Source organism: Thamnophis sirtalis, unplaced genomic scaffold (assembly GCF_051295495.1).
Source record: "Thamnophis sirtalis isolate CommonGarterSnake01/CBP01778 unplaced genomic scaffold, rThaSir2_p1.2 scaffold_14, whole genome shotgun sequence".
In the NCBI taxonomy this organism is placed as follows: Eukaryota; Metazoa; Chordata; class Lepidosauria; order Squamata; family Natricidae; genus Thamnophis; species Thamnophis sirtalis.
The window spans coordinates 1146966-1174916 of record NW_028261394.1 but is presented as its reverse complement, the minus strand read 5'-3'; the positions used below and the strand labels follow the sequence as shown (position 1 = coordinate 1174916).

Sequence of the window (27951 nt, the reverse complement as noted above, 5' to 3'; positions counted from 1 at the left end):
TTCACTCCCCAAGAAAAGAAGGCAATGCTGCCTGGAGGGGCGCGGGGGACACACACCGGCCTGTCATTAATAGTTCCAGAGAGGATGGGGGCTAAAATCCGCCCTCCTTCCATTTCCCTTGCCAGCTCTGGCGCATTTTTCTTTTTACAAAGGGGGAGGAACAGAATTTGGTTAAAAAGCGGGTTATAAAAGCGGAGGCCAAGCCAAGGGAAACCAAAGACGGTTATTGAGGGGCAGGGAGGGTCCCGTTGCAAGAGGAGAGCAGGGGGGGGGTGGCCGCCATTCCAGATGTGGCTCCTTTACAACACAGGCAAGCCGGGGAGCGGGAAGGAATCGGCGAAGGCCTCCACCTCCTCCTCGAGGGACTTCAGCAGCCCTCGATACTTCTGATCCGTCACCAACTTCTCCTTGAACTCCTTCAGGGTGGCCTTGGGGCTCATGTCGCTCTGGACCTGCAAGGTGATCTCGATACCTGTAGGGGGGAAGAGAGAGACACCTGCCTGATCTGAAGCAGCTCACTGAAAACAAGACCGAGGAATAGGGTGGGAGGATGCTTATTCCCACCGCGTGGAATGAAATATCTGGGAGGCAAGAAACAAAAGGGTTCCTCTGATTGGACTTGGCCTCTACGATGCCAGAGAAGGGGAGCCCCCCCACTCCTCAAAGGAGCCTGTTCTAGGTTAAATATTACATTTCTGCAGCTTTGCAAACCACAACCAGGCAGGGAACTCTCCCCTCCCCTAAGTTCTCACCCAGTTCTCTTAAACGCAGTCTCCTTCTCTCCTTCCCTCCTCCTTTCCTGCTTCCTTTCCTCCTACCTTCCCCCCTTCCTTCTCTCCTACCTTCCCTCCTTCCTTCCCTCCTTTCTTCTCTCCCTCCCTCCTTCCTGGTGGGATTTAAACTGCAGGCAGCTGGCAGGCAGCAGAAGGAGCCTGCAGTACTGCACTCTGTCCACAGAGTGCGCCACCACAGCTCCTAGAGCAGTGTTTCTCAACCTTGGCCACTTGAAGATGTCCGGATTTCAACTCCCAGAATTCCCCAGCCAGCATTCGCTGGCTGGGGAATTCTGGGGAGTTGAAGTCCGGACATCTTCAAGTGGCCAAGGTTGAGAAACACTGCCTTAAAAGTCAGGTTCTATCAACCTTGGCAATTTTAAGACATGCGGACTTCCAACTCGCAGAATTCCCCAGCCAGCACAGGCTGGGATTCGAAGTCCACAAGTCTTAAAAGTTGCCAAGATTAGAGAGCTCTGCCTTAAAGCACTTCACTACCCCCCCTCCAGGATTCACACAATAAGCGCTCAGTCTAAGAAAGGGAGGAAGGGAAGAGGGCAGGCAAGCTAGCAGGTAAAATGACCAGCCTACCTTTATGAATGAAGTGGGCCACTTTTCTGAAGTCTTCTTCCAGAAGTCCTCTGGAGGTGAGGGCCGGGGTCCCCAGTCTCAGCCCACTGGGGCGCAAAGCGCTTTTGTCTCCTAGGGATTCAATGGCAGGAAAGTAAAACAGGTGGGGGTTTAAGGGGAGGGGTCCTTCCTGCAAGCAGCTGTGCTCAGTGACTGCGGTTCGGTCTCGAAGGCCTACATTAAACCGGCTTTAATACGAGGGTGGCTGTGTTCCAACTCCCCTCGTGACTATCAGTCTGGCGATGGAGGAACTCGGCTTTCTGATTTCCGTCCCTCCCACTTCCCATCTCCTACCCCCTAAAGGACGGAAGCTGGGGCTGCCAGAATTCAGCTTCCCTGACCACAAGGCTTGGGGGGGTCGCTGTTAGCCACTGCGTTGTCTTCCCCGGGTCAGAAGGTCCTAGCGGTGGCACCAAGCAAAGCCCGCCGTCCTTGTAAACCCCAACGCTAGCAAAAACCCCGGGGGCCGAAGTGCGTCCCTCCTGGCTGAGCCTCCCTTACCTGGACAGGTGTTCTTGTTGCAGGCGATGGCGCAGAGCTCCAGGACCCGTTCAGCTCGCCCACCATCCGTGCCCCGGTTGCGCAGATCGACCAGGATCAAGTGGTTGTCAGAGCCCCCTGCAAAGAGAGACGAAAGGGGGTGGGGGGGGAACAGCAGCTAAAGCGTTGCCCCGTGCGCTTTGGAGAAGACGCCGGAGGAGAACTACACAGGTGGCTGCCGAACAACACAATTCCTGTTTGACGTTTATATCGGAAAGAAACGGTGTGGGAATTGTCCCGGAGAAGGACATTTTCTTACCGGTGACGATGTGGTATCCCAAGCTGGTGAGCGCGGCTGACAAAGCCTTGCAGTTGGCCACCACCTGTTGCTGGTAGGTCTTGAATTCAGGAGTCATGGCTTGTTTCAAAGCCACGGCGATTCCTGTCCCGACCCCCCCAAGAATGGAAGATGGATTCAGTAGTGGCTCCGTACAACAACACCCCTGGGGGACGGGCCGTGCCAGACAGGGATTGGAAATAGCAATAGCAATAGCAGTTAGACTTATATACCGCTTCATAGGGCTTTCAGCCCTCTCTAAGCGGTTTACAGAGTCAGCATATCGCCCCCAACAATCCGATAGATAGATAGATAGATAGATAGATAGATAGATAGATAGATAGATAGATAGCAATAGCAATTACTTATATACCGCTTCATAGGGCTTTCAGCCTCTCTAAGCGGTTTACAGAGTCAGCATATCACCCCCACAGTCTGGGTCCTCATTTCACCCAGATAGATAGATGATAGATAGATAGACAGACAGACAGATATATTTGATAGATAGATTTGATAGATTGATAGATGATAGATAGATGATAGATTGATTGATAGATTGATAGATAGATAGATAGATAGATAGATAGATAGATGATAGATAGATGATAGATAGATAGATGATAGATAGCAATAGCAGTTAGACTTATATACCGCTTCATAGGGCTTTCAGCCCTCTCTAAGCGGTTTACAGAGTCAGCATATCGCCCCCAACAACAATCCGGGTCCTCATTTCACCCACCTCGGAAGGATGGAAGGCTGAGTCAACCTTGAGCCGGTGAGATTTGAACAGCCGAACTGCAGATAACAGTCAGCTGAAGTGGCCTGCAGTGCTGCACCCTAACCACTGCGCCACCTCGGCTCATGCATTCATGCAAAGCATTCTGGCCACAAGGAACGGAACTCCGGTGGTGGTGGGAATGAAGCCCATTTTCCCCAAAGTTTTCTTGCTCTGAGTGCGAAGGAAGCGGGCAGGAACACGTTGGCCAATTTTCCTTCTTCCTCCCTCCCCCCCAGTTCCCAGGATCTGACTGTTTTCTTCTCCAGGGAAGCTCACCTGCGATGGCGTGATTGTGAGGGCCTCCCTGGAGACCGGGGAAGACCGCCTGGTTGATGAGACTTTCCAGGTTGTACAGGACCTCCTTCCCCGTTTTGGGGTCCACGCTGCGGACGCCTAGAGGAGGGAAGAAGGGTGCTTGGAAGACGCTGGGGGCCTCCCCATCTTCTCCAGGGGTTCCAGCCCAGGAAGCGGGAGCACCAATTACCTGCTCGCTTCAACTCTCTCACCTTTCCGGTAGAAGATCATGCCAGCTCGGCAGCCCCTCAAGGTCTTGTGGGTGGTGGTGGAGACCACGTCGCAGTGCTGGAAGGGGGACGGCACCACGCCGGCAGCCACCAAGCCACTGATGTGAGCCATATCGGCCATGAGGTAGGCGCTGTTGTCGTCCGCGATCTTCCTCATCCGGGCGTAGTCCAAATTCCGGGAGTAGCAGCTGACCCCTAGGGTGGGAGAGAGGGCGAGGGTGACTCCGAAGGGCTCCAGGGAAGGAGATGCCAGCGGGGGGGCCCCCCCGGGCCTGCTTCTAGGACGGGGCTCCTCCTGACACGGACGGCCCTCACGCTGGAAAGTGAAGAGAGGCATTTTATCTCCTCCTCGATTTGATCTTCGCAACTCTGTGCGTTGAATGTACTCCTGTCAATTTGGGGCTTTTTCTGAAGTTGCAGTCCTGACACAAGGGGAGCACAACCTGGGGCCCAAGTAGATGACCTCTGAGTAACCCCGGGGAGCGGAAGAGAAGGAGCCTCACCTGCAATGATCAGCTTTGGATGGAAGAGGCGGGCGTTCTCCTCCAGTCGGTCATAATCAATGTAGCCCGTTTCCGGGTTGACCTGAAGCCAAATGAAGAAGTTGAGGGGGGGGGGGCTTTCAAAATAAGAGTGGGGGGAGAAATGAGAAGCCAGGAAAGGCTCATTGAAAACACATTGAGGCTCCCCCCATCCCCAATTCTTTTCACCAGGAGTTCGCACAAACTCTAGAGCCAATTTCCCACAGGCGAGTCTCTCTGCCTCTTCTCAAGGTGGCACGAAGCTCACCTTGTAGGGCATGGATTCGAAGAAGATGGACGTGGCAGAGATTTTCTTCTTGTCGGTCATGAAGCCGTGGGTGAGATGACCCCCATCTGGCAGATCCAAGCCCATAATCCTCCCATGGGGCTCCACCAGGGCGGTGTACACAGCGAAGTTTGCGGGGGACCCTAAAAAACGAAGGGACACCGAGTTCAAACTCTGGTTTGGTCTGGTGAAACTAGCCCTGCTGGACCACGCGTAATGACCCCCACCAACGTCCGTTCCAGAAGAGCTTGTGAAATACCTGAGTAGGGCTGGACGTTGACCCCCCAGTTCTGTGGGTCTAGCCCATAGGCCTCCAGGGCTCTCTTCTGGCAAAGCCTTTCCAGCTGGTCGACAAATTCTGTCCCACCGTAATATCTAACAAAGAAACGAACAGACGGAAGCTTTAGCCACCGATGGATGGCTGGGGAACTCGGGGAGTTGAAGTCCACGTAGCTTAAGGCTGAGAAACACTTGGGAATACGTGTATTTGCAGGGAGAAATCTCCAAAGACAAGAAGACTGAAAACAGCCACAGTGAGAAGGTTGCACAGCTACGTGCGAACCAGAAAACGTCCCCCGGGAAGAGACTAGAAGACCGTAGATCTGATTATTACCCACTAATAACGTAGCCAGTTCTGACCCCCACCACAGGGCCAATAATTCTGCAAATCAAGTGCCTGGTTTTAAGTCAAGGACTGCATTCAAAAACACGGATGGGGAAGGGGGAAAGCAGGTTGCTCCTGGCATCCCCTTTACAGGCCTCAGGTGCAGCCTGGGGGTGGGGGGGTTGTTTGGTCAAAGGGTCTTCTTCAACCCCAGCCCCTATCCTTCCCAGCCCCACCTTTGCCCCGGATATCCTTCCGAGTATTTGTTGTTCAGGCAGGAGCCCAAGGCCTCCAGAACAGCTCGGCTGGCAAAGTTTTCGGATGCGATCAGCTCCAACCCGACCCTCTGCCGCCGTTTCTCTTTCTTGATAATATCGTAGACCTGGGGAGGGCAGAAAAAGGGAACAGGATCCAGAGGGGTGTCTTATCTGGGGGTGAGAAGGCAGGGGGCAAGGCATGCACCCCCTTCCAAGGGAAGGAAGTTCTTCACCACGGATCCCCAGCCCGGGTGGGGATGTAAAGGATGTAGTAGGGAGTAGAGTACAAAGGTTATAGTTCATCTTGAGAGAGAGAGGCGCTTCACATATTTAACTGCCCACAGATTCTAAGTTTCCTAAACAATTAACGATAGATCTTGCTTTGCATTGGGGGGGGGGGGCGCCGTGAATATCTGGTTTGATCAGTTGGCATGCTATCTTTGTAGCATCACAGTAAATATTTTTCAACATCCCTTGTGAAAACCTCCAGTCTGAAATGATATAGGGTGTCCTGCTTGATTGATTGATTACATTTATATGCTGCCCTTTTCCCCGAAGGGGACTCAGGGCGGCTCACAATTCAAATCAGGGAAGGGGGTACAAAGGGAATAAAAAAGACGAACATAACAATACATAATTTAAAAGCACACAACAGTCATACCATTCGAGGAGGGGGGCAAAGGCTCTTTAGCCCCAGGCCTGTTGGAACAGCCAGGTTTTAAGGGCTTTGCGGAAGGCCTGGAGGGTGGTGAGGGTGCGAATCTCCACGGGGAGTTCGTTCCAGAGGGTCGGAGCAGCCACAGAGAAGGCTCTCCTCTGGGTAGTCGCCAGTCGACACTGGCCGGCGGATGGAATTCAGAGGAGGCCTAATCTGTGGGATCTAATCGGTCTAGTGGAGGTGATTGGCAGCAGGCGGTCTCTCAAGTACCCAGGTCCAATACCATGAAGGGCTTTATAAGTTACGACGATGCTTGAGCAGGGGGGTTGGACTAGAAGACCTCCATGGTACCCCCCACCCACCCCCAACTCTGTTGTTCTGATTCCGAAAGATTTCTGAAGCGCAGGTATAAAATTCCCTGAGTGAGTCAATTACAGCAATTCAGGAAGGTGAGCCAATATTCCGGTGATGTTCTTCCCGGATAGCCAGAGGGGAGAATGGAGGCGTCCCCTGGAGTTTCCCACGTGAGCTGAACCAGCAGTGACACTGCAGCTCTTTACTCAGAGGAGGGCAAGCCACCGATTGCAACAAACTCAACCTTGGGACACTTTGTCCTCGCTGCTCTTATTCCCTACGCAAGGTTGGAAAAGCTGAGCCAGCTTAAAAACGTTCGATTGAACGTCACGCCGCCGGTTCAGTGGCCTCTGCCCGCCCGGATCAATACAGCCCCCTCTGAGTGGAGGTCACCAGTCAAAGGGAACGGACGAGCCACCTACCTCGGGGTCATTGGTATCCAGGGCTTCCATCACCATCTTGTTGTGAGAGGCCCAGAGGTCCCTGGTGGCCTGGTCTCCGCCGGCGTTTGTGCTGGCCATGGCAGCGGGAAGTGCTAGCAGCCTGCAAAAACTTGATTTTGTAAAAACAAAACTCCACCAATGCTGCGTCTCGCAAAGTTATTTTGCAACGAAGAACAAAATCTGCATTCCGTTACCGCCCTCAAAAAGGAGTGTCTCTGCCTCGCATTTAGGCAATGATTTCAGGTTGTGTGTGTGTGTGTGTGTGTCTCTTGAAAGCAGAGTTATAAGATGGGAATCAATGCAAACCAGAGTTATGTCAGTGAGACGGGCGATGTATAAATTTGATGAATGAATGAACGAACCAGCCGTTCTAAACATCCAGGAAGGGTGGGGTGCAGATCTGCAGCCCATGTTGTGATGTTGTGGCTTGGTTCCCTAACCAGTGTTCCAGATTCACAAGGGGTGCAGCTTGGTTGCCTTCTGAATCTACACAGTTTGTAAAGCCATTAGATTTTGGCTAGAACAGATCTTTCACACTCTGGCCAACTTTTAAGATGGGTGAACTTCAACTCCCAGAATTTCCCACGTGCCAGGAACTGAAGTCTGCACATCTTTTAAGTTGCTACGGTAGAGAGGAAAACTGGTTTAGAGGATTGCGTGGATTCATCACAGTGTTTGTGCTTTTAAGCAATCCTCTTTTTAGCATGTTGTGTGAATAAAGGACGGGGTGGGGGGGTAGTGGAATAAAAAGGGAAGGAACCAGCCGAGTCTGGTTCTTGCTGGATAAGGGCCCAACTAACAGCTGCAGAAAAAGAGTTCTGGAGATGCCCCCCAAGAGGGTGGGGGTAGCAAGCGTCCCCAAGGCAGGGATGTCCCATGACAGCTTTAAGACTTGTAAACTTCAATTCCCAGAATTCTGAAAATTGGAAGTCCACAAGTCTTCGAGTTACCAAAATTAGACAGCCTTGTCCTGAGCGATGAGCTCCACAACCAGCCCATCAGCTGACTCCAATCCCTCCCTCCCTCCCTCCGTCCAGGAGTTTCTGCCTAGACAAAGAAGGGCTGTCTTTACCACTTCCAAGTTATACATTAATTTTCTAAGAGGAGCAAAAGTCTCCGGGAAGTTCCCAGCCCTGTTGTAATTAGTGCTGCAATTCTGCCTGGCCTCGGATTCTTCTTTTAGCTTTCCCATTTCCAGGGCCCTGGATGGAAGGGACCCTGTCAGATGTGGAGGGCACCAAACTGCCAGGTGGCACACAACTTTCTGTGCAAACTCCTGTTACTTCCCAGAGTTCACACCCTACTCCTACCTGGCATCTCAGGAGCGAATCTGGATTTGTTGCACAGCTTCTAACTTTTGCGATGCTGAAAACTGACATTATGATCAGCAGCTTTACCGATTCCTCTCTTTCACCCCCCCCTTATCACCTTATTCAGTTATTTAATCACATTTTGCATAACTGCCTCCCTCTCTCTGTTCTCTTGCCAAGTTTTTAAAATCCCCGCTGCGCACAGCAGGCAGATTGCATTCTCACAACGAAGGCAAATTACACGTGTCCGAGGAGGAGGAGGAGGATGTGAAATCGATCCCCGGGACCAGAGATCCATTCTATTCGATTGCTCATATATTGTAATAATATTCTGATGTATCTTTTCCAGGCAGGCTGATCCAGAGGCAGCGTCCCATAGCTGCCAACGATCTGCAACCGCCCGAGCTGGGAGTGACAGCCTGGCAGGGCTCCGGGGCTCTCGTTTTTTTGCAATGGGCTGCAAAGGCCAGGGAGGCAGGGGAGAGAAAGCGGGAGCGACCTGTTGAATTTCCGCCTGTTGTGCAGAGAAGCAGCCCTTCTCTGCACAACAGAGAAAGGGCGAGAGATCCTACAGGAAAGAAAAGGGGAAAGGATTCTCCCCCGCTCCCCCCGCTTCCAACCCATAATACTTACTGGGAAGATCCTCGGTGCAACGGCGGACGCCCCCGCGAAAAAGAGGCGCCTTCCTGCGAACCCCGGGCTTAAATCCACGAGGCCCCGCGCGCTCGGGGGATGGAACGTTCGGCTCTTTCTTGTCCCGCGCCGCAGCCAATCAGCGCGCTCGCCTGGCCCTCCCGGAGGAGTCTACCGAGGTGCGTCACGGCCAATCAGGAGAAAGCGGCCCGGCCCGCCTCCCGCGCGCTCTTTTGCACGGGAGAGATTTTGCAAAGAGATGCGCGGATGGCGCAAGAGAATCCTCCGGGTTGAGATTTTTTTAAAAAAAACTTTTTTTCTATCCAGGGAGTTGAGATCCAGATTAAAAATCCAAGGAGGAAAAAATTCTGCCTGTATTCCTTATGCATTTGCCCCACCCGGAAGGCGAATTTTTAAAATCCACTTTTTTATTTGCAGAATTTTTATTCCTAGGCTCCATCCGCCCCCCCAGAAAAAGGATCTTCGGTGGGTTGGCTGCAAATTCGAGCAGTAATTAAACCACAGAAGTCATGAGCTACTGGAACAGACAGAGTGCGCTACTACGGCACTATTCAGTAAAATTTATGATTTTTCAACTTTGGAAAAGTTTTGTGGACTTTAACTCCCAGAATTCCCCACCCAACCTTTGACTGGGGAGTTGAAATCCACATATCTTAAGTTTGTGATACGCTGGTGTGAATCCTTGCAATTGAGACAAATTGGTCACGCCTTTCCTCGTTTTGTAGATTTCTTTTATCCCACTTTTTATTATTTTTATAAACAACTCAAGATGCAGGTGAAGCGGCGTAGCATTCCTTCCTCCTCCTATTTTTCCCCACAGCGACAATCCTGTGAGGTGGGCTGGGCTAAGAGAGAAAGAGGGCCTGGGGTTTCCCAGCCACCTAAAGTTTCCCAGCCAGCTTTCATGCCTAAGCCAGGACCTATTAAGTATTAATAATAATTAATACTTAATAAAGCAGTTTCTTTCCTTCCCTGTAAGTGAAACCAGACAATATAAGCAGGGCAGCCAGCCTCCACCACCAATGACCCGCATTCCAATAATTTGCAGCTTGAATATATATATATATATATTTAAAGGCTTAAAGTTCCATCAGTAACAGATTGAGGAAGGAGAGGTGGAATATATTAAATAAATCAAATTCCCCTAAAGTCACACTTATGGAAAGGAGAAGGAAGATCTTCAAGCCACCCTGAATCACCACTGGGACGATCCCTCTCTTCCAAAATGCGACACGGAGGGGGTAGCGATCCAGAATTCGATCCAGGAGAGACGTCGGTTGGAAGAGGAGAAAAGAGGGGTGAGTTTTCCCATATATTTCCCCAGAGGATGGGAGAAATAGAGGAAAAAGAACAGATAGTCAGATAGTGGGAGGATTTGTGTCAGCACAGAGGAAAAGAGAGGGAGGGAAATGATTTTTTTAAAAAATCAAAGGGAGCAAGGGAAATCAATATAAGTATAATCTTTATTGTCATTGTACTTAAATACAACGAAATTGGTTATGTTAACAATCAAATTAAAAAAAGGAGTTTAAGCAGAAAAACATCCCAACAGGGGACAATGCTTGAAAATGCAAGCCACAATATTCCTAATTAAGAAAAGCAATTACCGATAATGTGTCGCTTAATATTGAAATAAAATTAATGCTCTAATTGCCGTTAGGCTAAATTTTGCTTCAGTCCAAGTTTGGGGGGCTGTTTCCTTCCTCTTGGATTGCTTTTCTTCAAGGAGAGACTGGACTGCCATCTCTCAGAAATGATGCACAGGATGAGGGGTTGGACTAGATGACCTACAAGGTCCCTTCCAACTCTGTTATTCTTCATAATTTTTAAACCATGTTTGGCAACCTCCAATGAGATGTGGCTAAGACGCTGAGCTTGTCGATCAGAAAAGTCGGCAGTTCGAATCCCTAGTGCTGCATAACGGAGTGAGCTCCCGTGACTTGTCCCAGGTTCTGCCAATCTAGCAGTTTGAAAGCAGGTAAAAAATGCAAAATAGGAGCCACCTTTGGTGGGAAGGGAACAGCGTTCCGTGCGCCTTTGGCGTTGAGTCATGCCGGCCACATGACCACGGAGACGTCTTTGGACAGTGCTGGCTCTTTGGCTTTGAAACGGAGATGAGCAGCGCCCCCTAGAGTCAGGAACGACTAGCACATACGTATGTGCGAGGGGAACCTTTATATTTACACAATGAGATGTGGTTTATCTGAGAGGTTTCTCTCATTTCAGGATTCTCTCTTCCGGATGGAAAACTTCTCCCTCTCGCCCGTCCTGACCCCTCCCACTCCGGGGCCTGAGAAGTTCACCCCTCCAGCCCCCCCGGACCCTTCCCAGGGCATCGAAAGGACCCTGTATCTCCTCTCCATCGTGGTCTACGGGGTGGCCTGTCTGCTGGGGGTGACCGGGAACGGCCTGGTCATCTGGATCGCCGGCTTCAAGATGGAGAAGACGGTCAACGTGGTGTGGTTCCTCAACCTGGCGCTGGCCGACTTCGTCTTCACCTTCTTCCTGCCCCTGAGCATCGCCTACACGGCCCTGGGCTTCCACTGGCCCTTCGGACGCTTCCTCTGCAAGCTCAACAGCAGCCTGGCCTTCCTCAACATGTTCGCCAGCGTCTTCCTCTTGACCGTCATCAGCCTGGACCGCTGCCTCTTGGTGGTCCTACCGGTGTGGTCCAGGAATCACCGGACGCCCCGGCTGGCCTGGGCCATCGCCCTGGTGACCTGGGGGGCCGCCTTGCTCATCAGCTCCCCGTATTTCGTCTTCCGGGACACGGCCCTGAATGCCAGGAACGCCACCAGCTGCTACAACAACTTTGCCCTCTCTAGCAACTACACCAGCCAGAGGAGCCGGGACCTGTGGCGGAAAAGGCACAGGGCCATGATCCTGGCCAGGTTCGTCTTCGGCTTCCTGCTGCCCTTCACGGTGATCGCCGTCTGCCACGCCGTGGTGGCTTTCCAGCTGCAGCGCAGGCGCCTGGCCAAGTCGCCCAAGCCTTTGCGGATCATCGCGGCCGTGACGGCCTCTTTCTTCCTCTGTTACTCGCCCTACCACGTCCTCTCCCTCTTGGAGTTGTCCAAGATGTCCGGCAGCCCAGCGGTCAAGAGAGTGCTGCACCTGGGCGTCCCGCTGGCGTCCAGCCTGGCCTTCTTCAACAGCTGCCTCAACCCGCTTCTCTACGTCTTCGTGGGGCAGAAGAGCTTCCGGCGGTCCGTGCGGGGGGCTTTCGAGGGGGCCTTTGGGGAGGAGGCCCTCCTGTCCTTATCCAGCAAGAGGAAGTCCAGGGCCGTCTCCCAAACGGAGATCCGGATGGCTTAGCTGGGGAAGCAGGTTTCAGAGGGGATGAAAAAGGAAGCCCCCCCCCTTAAGAAAGTGTCGTATAAGGTATAAATATGGCAGTGTTTCTCAACCTTGGCAACTTGAAGATGTCCGGACTTCAACTCCCAGAATTCCCCAGCCAGCGAATGCTGGCTGGGGAATTCTGGGAGTTGAAGTCCGGACATCTTCAAGTTGCCAAGGTTGAGAAACACTGTCCTAACCACTGCTGGGGAATTCTGGGAGTTGAAGTCCGGACATCTTCAAGTTGCCAAGGTTGAGAAACACTGTCCTAACCACTGCTGGGGAATTCTGGGAGTTGAAGTCCGGACATCTTCAAGTTGCCAAGGTTGAGAAACACTGTCCTAACCACTGCTGGGGAATTCTGGGAGTTGAAGTCCGGACATCTTCAAGTTGCCAAGGTTGAGAAACACTGAAATATGGTGTATGGAGAGCAGAAGAGCCAATAACTGGTTTGTTTTCCTCCCTTCTTTGGTAGTTGATGGTAAGATGAATTGATGTAATTACTTAATAAAACAACATGATATTGACTACGTAATAGTATACATGTGATTTATATGCTATGAAAAATGGAAAATAAAAAATTTTCTATCGCAGAAAAGAAAGTCAGGCTGAAAAAAAAAATTGAAAAAAATAAATGAAAAGACGAAAAAGGAAGCCCCCCCCCCTTTAATGCTGCACTTCTCTGCTACAGTTTCCAACTGGACCCTCCTGTTCTTGGGGTGGGGGGGTGTCAAAGGTTTGAACTGACCAAGAGGCCGGCTTCTGTGGGGGGGGGGGCTTCCTTCTCTTTGCGCATGCCCAGGAAACATTTCTTTGTGTAGGTGCTGGTGGCAATAAAATAACTTTGCAGCCGTCTTATGTAGTGCAATTGTTGGGATGGAACCCTCCCCCGACATGTCCCCCCACCCCGTCCTACTAGCAAGACAGGATTTCCAGGAAACCCCCCCCCCTTTGCCTGAGCAAAGCCCCCAACCTCAGAAGGGCAGGGAGGGCGGGGCAGCCCCTAAGCTGCCAATCCCCCTTGTGAGAAGAGTTTTGCAGCCCTTGGGGGTGGGCTTCATCTTGACCTGGGGAGGGGGGTCCCTCTGTGAATGCAAGCACCAGGCTTAACCCAAAGGAGAGGGAGAGGGTCTTTTGGGGGAGACTCCCACCCCTTTGAAAGCTTTCCCTGCACCTCAAACTCCCTTTTTCCTGGCTGAAGCCCCCCCTCCTTCCTCAACACAACCACCCCGCGAGGTAGACCGCGGCTCGCTGCCTCCGCAGCGCTGCAGACGCGGCCGCTTTAAGGCTGGTGGAGTTTGCAGACCCTGAAGGCAGGAGCGGGCGGGGCCAGCCGCCGTCCCCGCGGGCTGGGATTGGCGGAGGCTGGCGAGGGGCGGAGCCTGAGCAGCCCCGCCCAGCCGCCATTTTGCAGCCGCCGCCGCCGCCGCGCCAGCCCCGCCACGGGGTGCAGGTGGGTGGTGGTCGTCGCGGGGGTGCGACCCCCCCTCCGCCCTGGGAGGGGGTCTCCAGGCGTGGGGTGGGGGGGAGAGTGGAGCCAGGCAGGGCGGACACGGAAGATGCACGTATGAATGTGCCCGCGCCGCCCCCCTGCAAGAGGGGGGGCTTGAATTAGGGGGGAGGGGTCTTTGCAATGGGAGGGGGATGCAGAATGGGGCGTCCCTTTCAGCCCCCTATTGACCTTATTGGAGTCTGGGCTGGGCTAATTCTCATAGGAAGCATTAATTCTCTTTATTCCTGGTCTTGAAGGGTGGGGGGGCTCTGTGCTGCCCCCTCCCCAAATTAACCTGGGAGGGGCCTCGGGTGGTCTTGTTCCCTGGGATGATGCTCTGGTCTGTCATTAAACTGTGAATAGTGGGCTTGCATCTTATCTGAGCTGCCTCTCCAGAAATTGGGGGGTGGGATGGGGTGGGATGGGGTGGGGTGGGGGGAAACACCCCCTGTAATATTCTTTTTTTGCCTAATTTTAACGATATGGCAGATTTCCTGCAGCCCCAGGAGTCCGGGCTGCCCCTCCCAATTGCAAGGAGTATTAGTTTGTGTAGCCTTTTTATTGCCGTCCTACAAAATAAACGCAAGGAAATTGGTTTTTTTAGCCTCACTGGTGCAAATGCATGACAAGAAATGCAAACAACATAAATAGTATAAAGCATAATCCCCGATGCAAATCATTAGGGGAAAAGAAAAAACAAAGAAAAAACTAGTCACACGTTTCTCTGTGTGTGTGTGTGTGTGTGTGTGCAGTTGTGTTTAAAGAGTTAAAGCTGTTACAAGTGTAAATTTGTGCTTGGTTTTTTTTAAAATGTTGGAAAATGTAATAAATACTTATTTTTTTAAAAAGGTCTGACAGAGGGGGGGGGGGAGATATCCGTCCTATTATTCCATAGCTTATTCCCTCTTCTGCTGTATAATCAAATTACGCCTTATATTGCAGAGTTCCTGGGCGCTCAATTGCTCTCCAGGAACTAAATGGGAAGGGTGATATTATTTTACTTATTTGTACCTTTCTATAGGCTCTCGTCTCTCTCGAGCAAGGGATAGCTTCCTGTTGGATTGATAAGTGTCTGCTTTTCCTCTGGAAACTGAACTGCAAAGAGCAATAGGATAGGGGGTCGAATAGGTTTCCTGGGGGTGTGTGCATTCATACATGCCTCTCTAACCCACCCACCCACCCCAGCCTTAATTGCAAGGGGATTTGTAGCCTGATCTATTTTACATTAAACTTTATGGTCTTATATTTTATTATAACATATATGTTATGTTATGTTTATTATACTTGTATGCCGCCCTATTCCCGAGGGACTCAGGGGGGGGGGGCTAACAAACAAGTGGGGAAGGGGAAAATACAAAAAAACGAACAAGGCAAAAACAAGATACAAGAAACAGATTAAAAGCTACACAACTATCGCAACAACTTGAGGGGGGCTGGGAACTCATCAGCCCCAGGCCTGCCGGAACAGCGAGGTCTTAACAACTTTGCGGAAAGCCTGAAAGGTGGTGAGGGTCCAGATCTCCACGGGGGAGATTGTTCCAGAGGGCCGGAGCAGCCACAGAGAAGGCCCTCCCCCAGGGGGGGTGTCGACAGTCGACATTGACTAGCTGATGGTATCCGGAGGAGGCCTAATCTGTGGGATCTGATTGGTAGTAGGGAAGTAATTGGCAATATATATATCATAATGTGTCTGCTTAAGCGCCCCCAACATGTTTCTGGTATCCTTTGATTTCATGGGGCGTCCTTTGGTCTCATGTCCCCCCCCCCCTTGTGTTGCTTATCTGGTACCCTGGAAAGATGGATGGTCTTTTTTTGGGGGGGGGGGCTGCACAGCTGGGAGACCCTTTAATGGGAGCAGATGAGGGTCACCTCCCCAATTCCACATCAGAGCCTGATTTATTTAGGGTAGCTTTTTTCCATGGGTGTGTGTGAACTTACATGCACCTCCCCTCCCACCCACCCCTCTGTTTGAAATTCTGGGAATTAGTCCCTTTTAATGAAGTTATAGTGGGTGAGGCTGGTTGAGGGCTGGTGGGGGAGAGAGAATGCGAAGGGGCAGTTGAAGGTTTTGTCCTTTCGTGGGTGAGCAGCAGCGCCTGGAAGAAACCTCCCTGGGAAGGAGGAGGAGGATGTGGGGAAGGAAGCTGGGAGGTTTTGGGGTTTGGAGGACTCAAAGCAGCAGCTAAAAAACAACATTGGAGGCCAGAGAAAGCGGAGGGAGGGGAGGGCTCAAGCTGAGTGGAAACCCACCCTTGCAAAGAGGCCCAGCCATTTCTGGAGAAAACCTCCGTGGGTGTTTCCCGCAAAGTTTCTCGGACTTCAGTCGGGATCCAAAGAGGTTGGACTTTCTCCTCCCGAAGGCCGATTTGTGTGTTGTTTACCGTCTGGCTGACGGTTTAATTTCCCCTGCAGAATTTGAACGTGCAGCTGGTTTTGCAAAGGGACCAGATCGGAGAGGGTGGCTTTTCTGCTGCCCCCTTACCTGTTGCCAAGTCCCACTGCTCAAAAAAATCGGAAGGGAGGGGAGAAGATGGGACTGTGCCCCCCCCCCCCATGACATTCAACCAGATTCAGATCAGCCTCTGCTGTTTTACAGCCTCTCTCTGCGCCGGCTCACTTCCATTTGATTTCTGTGTTGTTGTTCCCTCCTGTCTCACTTTTACAGCTGCGTGTGCAGTTTTCATGCGTGGCATCTGCTTCCCACCTGGGCCTTGCACATCCCAGGCTGTGCTCCTCAGATGGCTTTCTTGCAGTGTCCCCTCCTGCTGAGGCCTGTTTCTAAATCCAGATGGAGCCCCTTGCATTTTATAACACCTGCCCCCACCCCTCACCTCCCGGGGACCTGCTCCCCTCCTGTGCCAGAATAAAACCTGCTTGCGACTTGAAATATCCATTACTCTCAAGTGAACGAAATGGAAGGCTGCTCACCGTGGGGAGCAGGAATCGCGTGTGTCTCCCCAGATGGATATTCTCGCTGATGGGCAAGGAAGAGGCTGCGCTTGCTGGATTTAAATTCTGTTTAGGGAGAGAGAGAGACGAGGAATCACGGAATGCAAAGAGCCGGCAAATCCTCTGGAAAACAAGTTGGAAATAATGGCTTCTCTCTTCTGGGATGCTGTGAATGAAATGCAGCTTTTTCGGGCCCCCAGGACCAGCTCAGCTCTAGGATTGCAGGGGTCTCCGAAGCGGATCCCAGGAAGGAAGCAGGACGCTTCTCCTGACCCCTTTCTGCTGCGAAAAAACCAGGCTTGATTACAGGAAAATCCCAGGGCGACCGTTGGAAAGATTTCTCGCGTCGAACGTGGAGATTTTATTATTCCACGGAGCGAATCCGAGAACGTGAAGCTTCGTGCGGCTTCAACCGTTCGCCTAGTGGATTTGCACCGTTCACGAATCCGGCCCTGGATTTTATTTTACAAGCTCATCCTTGCCCTGCGTCTCCCTTGTGGCTGCCAGTCTTCCTGACCCCCCCCAATAAGGTCCGGGCCGGTTGCTGTTGGCGCCTGTGTCACAAGACACGGGTTGTGCGTTGTGGTTTTCATTCCCCACTGCCTTGGACTTCTGCTGTGGAGGAGTCTTTTGCCAGGCGGTTTTGGTTTATTTTTTGTGCCTTTCGGCGTCTCCCCCCGCCCCCCCCCTCTTCCAATGGCTGCCTGCTCGGAGACAAGAGGCTGATTTATGTATTTGAACAGAGAAGGCAGAAAGTCTTATGAAGCGCGAAAGAGGTTTTCCAAACTGCTTTGGGCTGGGAAACAACACCAGACTTAAACAAACAGAATGTTTTGTGGTTTGCCTGGGAGACAGTTAGGAAAAAAAGATGTGCTGGATGCACTTCTGGCTCAAAATACTTCTTTTCTCAATAGATGCCACAATTAGGAGGGGCAGTTTTCATGCTAGGGACTTTAATCTGGTATTGGACCTGGGTACTTGAGAGACCGCCTGCTGCCAATCACCTCCACTAGACCGATTAGATCCCACAGATTAGGCCTCCTCCGAATTCCATCAGCCGGCCAGTGTCGACTGGCGACTACCCGGAGGAGAGCTTTCTCTGTGGCTGCTCCGACCCTCTGGAACGAACTCCCCGTGGAGATTCGAACCCTCACCACCCTCCAGGCCTTCCGCAAAGCCCTTAAAACCTGGCTGTTCCGACAAGCCTGGGGCTAAAGAGCTTTTGCCCCCCCCCCCTCGAATGGTATGACTGCTGTGTGTTTTAAACCATGCATTGTTTTGTGTCGTGTTTTTAACTTTGTCTGTAACCTCCCCTTTCCCTGGTTTTGAGTTGTGAGCCACCCTGAGTCCCCTTCGGGGGGGAAAAGGGCGGCATATAAATAAAATCAATCAAATCAAATCAATCAAATCAAATCAATCTCTTTATCGGCCCAACAGTTCTGGATTTTAGCACAATTTGTACATTCCACCTCTTGTTCGGAGTTGGTAAACTAATCCTCTCTGAGTAATAAAGTTGGCCGTTGGGTGATGTCCTGGGACTGGAGTACATTTTAAGGAACATTCCTTAGTTTTGGCACTTTGTCTTAAGCCTAATCCAACACTTGCTGGCAGGAGACGGATGTTGTTTCCCAGTTCTGGTGTTCAAAGATAGTAAACAGATTTCTTGAAGCGGGGCTGCTAATAGAGAGATCTATCTTCTTTTTTCCCCGCAGGTGCTTAAAAGCAGCATTCCAGAAGAAGCGTGAAGCTGGTGGGCTGAATTCCCCGAAACTCTTTTCCTGGATCCCATCTTCATTTGTAAGTGGAAAGAGCTGGGAGTGCTTTTCTATGCTTGGAAGCAGCCGTGGGGAGGGGGAAACGGCCGAGTTGACTGTCGGTGGTTGTGTGTAGGTTTTTAGGGACATTGTTCCCCTGTGGAGGAGCCTAAATCTGGGGGTTGGGAAGCCTTAAGGTTTAGGTTACCGCATCTGCTTTTATTCCCCCCCTCCCCTTGTTTGTCTGGCGATGGCCTTCCGATTCTCCAGCTGCTGGTAAATGAGGTTCCTTGAATGATGGGAGGTTATACATGAGATTTCTCTCCCTCTTTTATATTTTTTTCTCTTACATACAATGATAGGTAGCAATAGCAACAGCAGTTAGACTTATATACCGCTTCATAGGGCTTTCAGCCCTCTCTAAGCGGTTTACAGAGTCAGCATATCGCCCCCAACAACAATCCGGGTCCTCATTTCACCCACCTCGGAAGGATGGAAGGCTGAGTCAACCCTGAGCTGGTGAGATTTGAACCGCTGAACTGCAGTCAGCTGAAGTAGCCTGCAGTGCTGCCTTTAACCACTGCGCCACCTCGGCTCAATGGCAAACATTCACATAGTTGTTGTTTTTTCTTTACATTTGTCATTCTTGCACTTCTGTCATTCCATTTATAAAATTATAGTATACAATTTGGGTTGCTTTATTTACATTCCTTCCGTTTTAACACCACCTCCTTTGCCCTTTCTTTTTCCCCTCCTTCCCTTCTCTACGTTCTTCCTCCTCCTCTCCTTTCCCTTTCCTTCTTCCCTTCCCTCTCCCCTACTCCTGTCTTCCTCCTCCCCTTCCTCCCCTTCTCTCCTTCTCTTTCTCTCCCTCCCACCTTCCTCTCCTTGTCTTCCTTCCTTCCTTCCTTCCTTCCTTCCCTCCTTCCCTCCTCTTCCTCTCGTCTCTTCTTCCCCTTCTTCCTTTCTCTTTCTGTTGTCACGGATGTCTCTTCTCCACTCTAGATTTATGTTTTCCTGGGATGGCATTTTCCGCAAACCCAACTATAGTTTGATCTCATTTCTTGTTCCTTTTCCTCCGCTGGTCTGTCCCAACTATATTTTTCCCTTTTATGTCTCGCGCTTGAATATAAGGAGCCGAGGTGGCGCAGTGGTTAAATGCAGCACTGCAGGCCACTTCAGCTGACTGCTATCTGCAGTTCAGCGGTTCAAATCTCACCGGCTCAAGGTTGACTAAGCCTTCCATCCTTCCGAGGTGGGTGAAATGAGGACCCGGATTGTTGTTGGGGGCGATATGCTGACTCTGTAAACTGCTTAGAGAGGGCTGAAAGCCCTATGAAGCGCTATATAAGTCTAACTGCTATTGCTATATACTTGCATACTGATATTTTCTTTTCTATTCCCCCCCCTTTCCCACCTAGTCGTCTGGTTTCTGTATCTTTCCCTTTCTTTTCTGTATTTCTTTCTCTAGCCAATCGTACAATCTTCACTGTGTCTTGAAGTAGACCGATTCCTCTTTATCCTTTATTTTCAAAGTCAACCTGTTCATCTCTGCACAGTCTAGAATTTTTAATTTTTTAAAAATTATCTCCTCTTCCATTGGTACCTTATTTAATTTTCAATTTTAACGCAAATACAAGGGAGGTTTATAAATGAGATTTCTGCTCAGAAAGGCAGAGCTTGTGTTGCTGGGTGAAAAGCCGGTAGTGTGAGGGGCCTCTAAATCAGCTCTGCTGGCTGGTTGGGGGATTCTGGGAGTTGAAGTCCACCCAGATTGATTAAGAAGCATGGCTTTAAATGCTCCAGGGGAGAGATCTCTGTCCTGCAGAAGAAACACCTTGAAATGCAAATTCACTTTTCTTTGGTTGCTGAAAAGTTCTTGGAGGAAATATCGTTATGATTTTTTATTTTTTATTTTTGGGCAGTCTATCCAAAGGCGGGACGACAAAGGCAGTTTTGATGTTTTGCGTGGCACCCGTTGGAACAGGGCCCATCATGAACGTCACGAAGGGCGGCCTGGTCCTGTTCTCGGCCAACTCCAACCCCTCCTGCATGGAGCTCTCCAAGAGGATTGCTGAGTAAGGCTTCCCCCCCCCCCCCCGTTCCACTCCCTCCTTTCCCCTGGCTGTTTTCAACAGTGGAGTTTTGATATAGAGGGGAGATGGAGGATAGTCCCTCTCTGTCTCTCCCCCTCCCTCCCTCCCTCCCTGTCTCTGTTTCTTTCTCATGTGCACAAGCACATACACACACACACACAAACTGAGTTTAGAGCAGTGTTTCTCAACCTTGGCGACTTTAAGGCCTGTGGACTTCAACTCCCAGAATCCCCCAGCCAGCATAGCTGGCTGGGGAATTCTGGGAGTTGAAGTCCACAGGCCTTAAAGTCGCCAAGGTTGAGAAACACTGGTTTAGGGTCTTTTGTTGAAGTCTGGGTTTGATCGATAATTGCTTAGCCAGTTGAACTCTTCCAATGCAGAGATTTCTCAACTTGACGATAGATGGGACTTCAACTCCCAGAATTCACTAGTCCACCTGCTGGCTGGGGAATTCTGGGAGTTGAAGTCCACAGGACTTAGAAGTCGCCAAGGTTGAGAAACACTGGTTTAGACTCTTTTGTTGAAGTCTGGGTTTGATCGATAATTGCTTAGCCAGTTGAACTCCTCCAATGCAGAGATTCCTCAACTTGACGATAGATGGGACTTCAACTCCCAGGATTCACTAGTCCACCTGCTGGCTGGGGAATTCTGGGAGTTGAAGTCCACAGGACTTAAAGTCGCCAAGGTTGAGAAACACTGGTTTAGAGTCTTTTGTTGAAGTCAGGGTTTGATCGATAATTGCTTAGAGATCAAGCCAGTTGAACTCTTCCAATGCAGAGATTCTCAACTTGAAGATAGATGGGACTTCAACTCCCAGAATTCACTAGTCCACCTGCTGGCTGGGGAATTCTGGGAGTTGAAGTCCACAGGCCTTAAAGTCGCCAAGGTTGAGAAACACTGGTTTAGAGTCTTTTGTTGAAGTCTGGGTTTGATCGATAATTGCTTAGCCAGTTGAACTCTTCCAATGCAGAGATTTCTCAACTTGACAATAGATGGGACTTCAACTCCCAGAATTCACTAGTCCACCTGCTGGCTGGGGAATTCTGGGAGTTGAAGTCCACAGGACTTAAAAGTCGCCAAGGTTGAGAAACACTGGTTTAGACTCTTTTGTTGAAGTCTGGGTTTGATCGATAATTGCTTAGAGATCAAGCCAGTTGAACTCTTCCAATGCAGAGATTCTCAACTTGAAGATAGATGGGACTTCAACTCCCAGAATTCACTAGTCCACCTGCTGGCTGGGGAATTCTGGGGTGGGAGTTGAAGCCCGTCCCTGCTGGATCCTCTTCCTCTTCGTGACCTATGTTTTCTCTCTCACCCTTTCGCAGGCGCCTGGGTGTGGAAATGGGGAAGGTCCAGGTGTACCAGGAGGCAAACAGAGGTGAGTAGAAAGGACACCTGTGGCCTCGCTATGTGGAGGTTGGAGGAGGAGGAGCAACCTATGCCTCGTTCCCTCCTGCGCAGACACGAACACAATGCTCAACGCTTTGGGGGGGAATCCTGTCGTTTGCAACGATGGCCCCTTCTTTTTGATTTTCAAAAATCACTTGGCGCGCTTTCATTTTACGTCACACCGCGATGTAGAGCCGAGGTGGCGCAGTGGTTAGGGTGCAGTACTGCAGGCCACTTTAGCTGACTGTGATCTGCAGTTCAGTGGTTCAAATCTCACCGGCTCAAGGTTGACTCAGCCTTCCATCCTTCCGAGGTGGGTGAAATGAGGACCCGGACTGTGGGGGCAAGTTGCTGACTCAATTTGCTAAAAAAAAAAAAGTAAACTGCTTAGAGAGGGCTGAAAGCCCTAGGAAGCGGTATATAAGTCTAAGTCTAATAAATAAATGTAATCTACTTTACACATCTGTAAGTCCTGAGCACATCTGTTTTGTCATCTGTTTGTGTGTGTGTGTGTGTGTGGCAGAAACGAGGGTGCAGATTCAGGAGTCCGTGAGAGGCAAAGACGTTTTCATTATCCAGACCGTTTCCAAGTGAGTACGAAGCCTTCTCGGATTCCTTCTGCTGGTCTCTCTTGGTCCTGTTTGCGAAAATGAGGTTTTACAGTTTCGCGTTGTGTATTTCAGAGTCTCCTCCGATACATTAACCCGTGGGTATTCGGACTCACTGCTTGGGGCAGTGGGGGGGCCAGTTGTTAACTCGGGGGTGGGGGGGTGGAAAGACCCACCCACCAGGCACATCCAGCTGCAGAAAAGCGGGAGCTGCAAAGAGAAGGTCGGTGGCTGGATCGACGTCTCTTCCTTCCAGGGACGTGAACACCATCATCATGGAGCTGCTGATCATGGTCTACGCCTGCAAGACCTCTTGCGCCAAGAGCATCATTGGCGTGGTGCCCTACTTCCCCTACAGCAAGCAGTGCAAGATGCGTAAGCGGGGCTCCATCGTCTCCAAGCTCCTGGCCTCCATGATGTGCAAGGCAGGTAAGAGCCTTCCGCCCCTCGCCCGGCTCTGGCAGGCGGCCCCGGGATGGAGCCATGCCCACCTGATCGATTCCCTCTGCCCTCCCCAAAAGGGCTGACTCACCTGATCACCATGGATTTGCACCAAAAGGAGATTCAGGGCTTCTTCAACATGCCGGTGGATAATCTGAGAGCATCGCCGTTTCTGCTGCAGTACATCCAGGAAGAGGTGAGCCAGGCCGAACCCTCGGCCTCAGGGGCTGGGCAGCTGCAGGGGGCACACACCAGTGCAATCGGTCCTCAGCCGGGAAACAGAGTGGAGGTCAGCCACACACCTCGGGGTGTGTCTCTCTGTTTGTGTAAAGACACTTCCGCTCCTTTTAGGAGGGATGTCCGAGTAAATGTGTTTTTTATTTTCCCATTGTTCATTTTCGTACAGTCACATATATACTGTGCATAACCGGGGCCATATAACATTAAACAATAAACACAGCCATTCCTCTTGTCAACAAAACCCCCCAAAATAAAGACCCAATGTACCTCTTCGACCCTCCATACACCCTTTCTTTCGCCCCCCTCCAACTTCCCTTCTTCCCTCCATCATTCCCCTCTACCCTACTTCCCCTCCCCCTCTATCACTCCTCTCTCCCAATACACTCCCTCCTTTCCTTCTCACCCTCCCTCCCCGTCCTCTCTCCCACCCTCTCTACCCCTCTTTCTTCTATCCCTCTACTCCTCCCCTTCGGTGTATTTCTACTATCTATTAATATATTCAGCTTGTCCTATTTTTACAGTGGAATTATAGAGCAACAGTATACAAGTGCAATCGCATTAAAATCTAACACATACTGTATATCCCCCCCCCCCAACACCCCACCTCCCTTCCCCCCTCCCCGACTTCCTAGATCCCATACACGGTATAGATTTTTATCTCTTTTTATTTTTTATTTTTTGATCTTTTCCACAAGTCTTTTTATTTCCATTTCATTCTATACAATCACATGTTTACTGTGCGTAACCGAGGCATATAACATTCGATAATAAACACAGCCCTCACTTTTATAGAAAATGCCCCCTATAATACAAACCCAATATACCTCCTTAGCCCACCATACACCCTCTTTCATCCCCCTCCTACTTTCATTCTTCCTTCTCTCATACCCCTCTACACCTACTTCCCCTCCCCCTCTATCTAACCCTATCACTCCCTCTCTTAATCCATTCCCTCCCTTCTCCTCCTCCTCCTCTCACTCACCCTCTCCACCCTCCTTCTTCTTTCACTCAGCTCCTCCCTTCAGTATACTTCTATTACCTTCCAATATATTCGGTTTCTTCTGTTTTGACATTAACATTAAAAAGCCACAGTATACAAGTGCAATCATGCTTTAGATTTTTAACAAACACAGTCTAAAATATATTAAGACAAAGGAAATAATTTTAAAAAAAGGAAATTGATAACATCTCTGCATTGAACTCAGCTTCTTCCCCCGGCCCATCCCTTTCGTAGCCGAGGAAAAAGGCCAGCCCTGAGTGTGATTCTTCTGTTTTTCGTTGCGTAGATTCCGGATTACAGGAACGCTGTGATTGTGGCCAAGTCTCCTGCGTCTGCGAAGAGGTACCGGGGTGTCCCTAAGCCCATCTAGTCTTTCCCCAGAATTCAGAAGATCAGGGGTGTCGAACCACGGCTGCTTTTAACACCTCTGGACTTCGACTCCCAGAATTCTCCAGCCAGCCTGTGTAGATTCTGGGCTGGGGAATTCTGGGAGTCGAAATCCACAGGTGTTAAAGCAGCCATGTTACCGAGGATGATCTTCCTTCCCCCTGAGACCTTTCTTCTCTGTGCCCGCGCCAAGGGCACGGTGGCCTCATTGTCCTCCTCGGCAGGGCGCAGTCCTTTGCCGAGCGTCTGCGGCTGGGCATCGCCGTGATCCACGGAGAGGCTCAAGATGCCGAGTCCGACCTGGTGGACGGGCGCCATTCGCCCCCAACGGCCAAAAGCGCCGCTGCCATTCACCCCAGCTTGGAGATACCCAGTAAGTACCCCACTTGGGGCAGGGAGAGTGGCACGGCTCCCCTTCCTCCCAAGTAGGCTGCAATCCATGGCTTGGAGGGCAAAGGGGCATTTCTGGGAAGGGGCGGGGGGGAATCCACCTGGTTTGGAGCCGAGGTGGTGCCGTGGTTAAATGCAGCACTGCAGGCTACTTCAGGTGATTGCAGTTCTGCAGTTCAGCGGTTCAAATCTCACCAGCTCAGGGTTGACTCAGCCTTCCATCCTTCCGAGGTGGGTAAAATGAGGACCCGGATTGTTGTTGGGGGCGATACGCTGACTCTGTAAACCGCTTAGAGAGGGCTGAAAGCCCTATGAAGCGGTAGATAAGTCTAACTGCTATTGCTAATTGTTTGGGTGTCTGTGCTGAAAAAAGAAGCTTTGAGTGGGATGGGATGAAAGTGTAAATGGCCTTGGGAGGAGGAGGAAGAGATGCTGAACCATCGGAGAAGAGAGGACGTTACCCAGAGTTGCAAAACGGCCAAGAGGGGAGGAGGTTATTTTAAATTCAGAAAGTGGATCCCCCTCCTCTGTCTCCCTTGATCAGACTCCGGTGGGCCTTGTCCAGGGTGCCATCATTTTGCAGAGGTTGAGGAAGAAATCCCCACCCCAATTTTCTCTCATTTTACCTTCCTTCTTTCTTTTTTTGCCAGTGCTGATCCCGAAAGAGAAGCCGCCCATCACTGTGGTTGGAGACGTTGGGGGACGAATAGCCATCATTGTGGTAGGTGGCTGCCACGGCCGGGAGGCCTGCAAGTGTCAGGGTCCCCAGAGACACCACCCCCCCCCCAACGGAAGAAAACCCCGAGGCTTCAGTTTCCTCGAAAGTTCCAATTTATTTAGAGATGTCTGTTTAAATGTTTAAATAAATTTATAGGCCGCCCAATCCCGAAGGACTCCGGGCGGCTTACAGAAATGCGTATTAAAAAAATTAAAAATAGAGAAAAAGAAACAGATTAAAAGATCACTTCATGCACTCAATCTAAGCGGGGCTGGACCTCATTTCATGAGGTCAACAGTCCCAGGCCTGCCGGAATAGCCAGGTTTTGGTGGCCGAAGGGGCCGTGAGAGTGGGAAGGATCCGGATCTCCGGGGGTAGATCGTTCCATAGGGTCGGAGCGGCTACAGAGAAGGCCCTCCCCCGGGGAGCCGCCAGACGACATTGTGGAGAAGGCCCACCCTGTGTGATCTTATCGGCCGTTGGGAGGTATGCGGCAGGAGACGGTCTCGCAGGTATCCGGGTCATGTTGGTGCATCTGGGGAAGACCCAAATCTGAAAGCGTCCAGGTTTCCCCACCCGGTTGAAAGTTCAAGACCCTGTCCAGCCCCCACCTGTCCATCCCATGGCCCAACCCTTCATTGCCAGGAAGGCAGGTTCCTCCCATCCACATTCATCCAGGTGCAGGGACAAAAATGACCTTGACTTTCAGAGAAAGAATGTTGTTATGGCTACACATCATCCAACTCTGTGCAATACCCTTTTCCCACAGTAGAAAGTGTGGCAGGCCTGGAAAGGTTAAAAGAGGGCTTCCAGGTTTGACAGCGAGGTTCAGAGGATGCCTGTACAAAAACAGAGAAGAGTTTGGGGTGAATCTCCACCTTGGTTTGAAAAAAAAAACACCCCACCCATTTCTCCTTCCTGAACTCGTGAAAGCGGGACGGCCTTCGTAATCCGGGGATGCCAATCCTGGCTTGTCTTCTCTTGAGTGATGTTGGGTGCCAGGCCTAAGCTCCCTTTCTTCTTCCTCAGTACGTGAACCTGCCCTGCGCAGAGGGGCCCTGAGGTCAGAAAAGTCAAGATGGCGGCTGCAAACGATGGGATTGATGGTTCCCCCAGAGGGAGGCAGAATAAACCTCCCTCCACCGTCCCCTCTAACGACATCCTTGGTCTCTCCGGTCAGGACGACATCATTGATGACGTGGACAGTTTCCTGGCGGCCGCAGAGACCCTGAAGGAGCGAGGCGCCTATAAGATCTTCGTCATGGCTACCCACGGCCTCCTCTCCTCTGATGCCCCCCGCTTGATAGAGGAGTCGGCCATCGATGAGGTATGCGAGGAGGCCTCTCTGGCCGAGCGGCTGCGAGGTTGAGCAGTCGGGGGGGAAAGGCGGCCTGGCTCGTGGCCGTGGGAGGCCCTGGGTTCAAATCTCTGGACTCCTGCTCCATGCTTCAGCTCCTGCTCCCACCTCGCCTGGCCCTGAATGCCCAGGAAGGGAGGAATGTAGAGCACGTTTTTAAGATGGGTGGACTTCAATTCCCAGAATTCCCCAGCCGGCCAAGCTTCTTGGCTTCTTGGCTGGCTGTTGTGAAGAATATAGCAATAGCAGTTAGACTTATATACCGCTTCATAGGGCTTTCATCCCTCTCTAAGCGGTTTACAGAGTCAGCATATCGCCCCCAACAACAATCCGGGTCCTCATTTTACCCACCTCGGAAGGATGGAAGGCTGAGTCAACCCTGAGCCGGTGAGATTTGAACAGCCGAACTGCAGAACTAGCAGTCAGCTGAAGTAGCAATAGCAGTAGCAATAGCAGTTAGACTTATATACCGCTTCATAGGGCTTTCAGCCCTCTCTAAGTGGTTTACAGAGCCAGCATATCGCCCCCAACAACAATCCGGGTCCTCATTTCACCCACCTCGGAAGGATGGAAGGCTGAGTCAACCTTGAGCCGGTGAGATTTGAACCGCCGAACTGCAGATAACAGTCAGCTGAAGTGGCCTGCAGTACTGCATTTAACCACTGCGCCACCTCGGAAATATTAGAAGCTGCTAGTTTATATATATATATATATATCTTTTTTTTCTCTTTTCCTTTTTTTTTGTATTAGGTTATTCTAATAATCTGATAGACAGCCAAATTGGAACACAGAAAGAGAAATAATAGAAAAAGCTTCAAGGGCAGTTAAAAAAATCCTCAACACCTGGGGTATCTCTGTGTTCACACACACACACACACACAAACACAGAGTAACTTCTGGTCTCTCTGCTTTCTTTCAGGTTGTGGTGACCAACACTGTTCCTCATGAGATACAAAAACTCCAGTGCCCCAAAATCAAGACGGTGGACATCAGCCTGATCCTCTCGGAGGCCATCCGCAGAATCCACAACGGGGAATCCATGTCCTATCTTTTCAGAAACATCGGACTAGATGACTGACGGTTGCTTGGGGGGGCTTGAAGGAAGGAAAGAAAGAGAGAGAAAGAGAGAAAGAAAGAAAAGAAAAGAAAGAAAGAAAGAAAGAAAGAAAGAAAGAAAGAAAAAGA

General features: G+C 50.8%; 3 protein-coding genes across 6 annotated transcripts; 2 read left to right on the top strand and 1 right to left on the bottom strand.

The window, feature by feature from the left end:
* Window positions 1–112: 112 nt before the first annotated feature.
* SHMT1 (serine hydroxymethyltransferase 1) lies at window positions 113–8717 on the bottom strand. 2 transcript variants are annotated; one of them, XM_087701755.1, is made up of 12 exons: window positions 8589–8717; window positions 6625–6745; window positions 5170–5315; window positions 4589–4704; window positions 4312–4472; window positions 4026–4107; window positions 3505–3717; window positions 3275–3391; window positions 2203–2325; window positions 1905–2021; window positions 1365–1475; window positions 113–472 (listed from the first exon to the last, which is right to left on the bottom strand). In XM_087701755.1, the coding sequence occupies exons 2-12, from the start codon at window positions 6721–6723 to the stop codon at window positions 300–302; spliced, it is 1458 nt and encodes a 485-aa protein (XP_087557881.1). In that variant the 5' UTR covers window positions 6724–6745; window positions 8589–8717; the 3' UTR covers window positions 113–299. The 2 variants fall into 2 exon arrangements, with proteins under 2 accessions (XP_087557881.1, XP_087557882.1); XM_087701756.1 differs by having other exon boundaries at window positions 6625–6754; window positions 8589–8670.
* Window positions 8718–9345: 628 nt separating this feature from the next.
* Window positions 9346–11962, top strand: LOC106552930 (chemerin-like receptor 1). The gene is made up of 2 exons (XM_087701762.1): window positions 9346–9907; window positions 10836–11962. The coding sequence occupies exon 2, from the start codon at window positions 10851–10853 to the stop codon at window positions 11922–11924; it is 1074 nt and encodes a 357-aa protein (XP_087557888.1). The 5' UTR covers window positions 9346–9907; window positions 10836–10850; the 3' UTR covers window positions 11925–11962.
* Window positions 11963–13338: 1376 nt separating this feature from the next.
* Window positions 13339–27900, top strand: PRPSAP2 (phosphoribosyl pyrophosphate synthetase associated protein 2). 3 transcript variants are annotated; one of them, XM_087701759.1, is made up of 12 exons: window positions 13339–13398; window positions 18099–18183; window positions 20066–20218; window positions 21562–21614; window positions 22149–22215; window positions 22490–22662; window positions 22755–22870; window positions 24201–24256; window positions 24526–24674; window positions 25342–25412; window positions 26590–26736; window positions 27686–27900. In XM_087701759.1, the coding sequence occupies exons 3-12, from the start codon at window positions 20100–20102 to the stop codon at window positions 27842–27844; spliced, it is 1110 nt and encodes a 369-aa protein (XP_087557885.1). In that variant the 5' UTR covers window positions 13339–13398; window positions 18099–18183; window positions 20066–20099; the 3' UTR covers window positions 27845–27900. The 3 variants fall into 3 exon arrangements, with proteins under 3 accessions (XP_087557885.1, XP_087557886.1, XP_087557887.1); XM_087701760.1 differs by lacking the exons at window positions 20066–20218; window positions 21562–21614; XM_087701761.1 differs by lacking the exons at window positions 13339–13398; window positions 18099–18183; window positions 21562–21614 and having other exon boundaries at window positions 20078–20218.
* The last annotated feature ends 51 nt before the right edge of the window (window positions 27901–27951 follow it).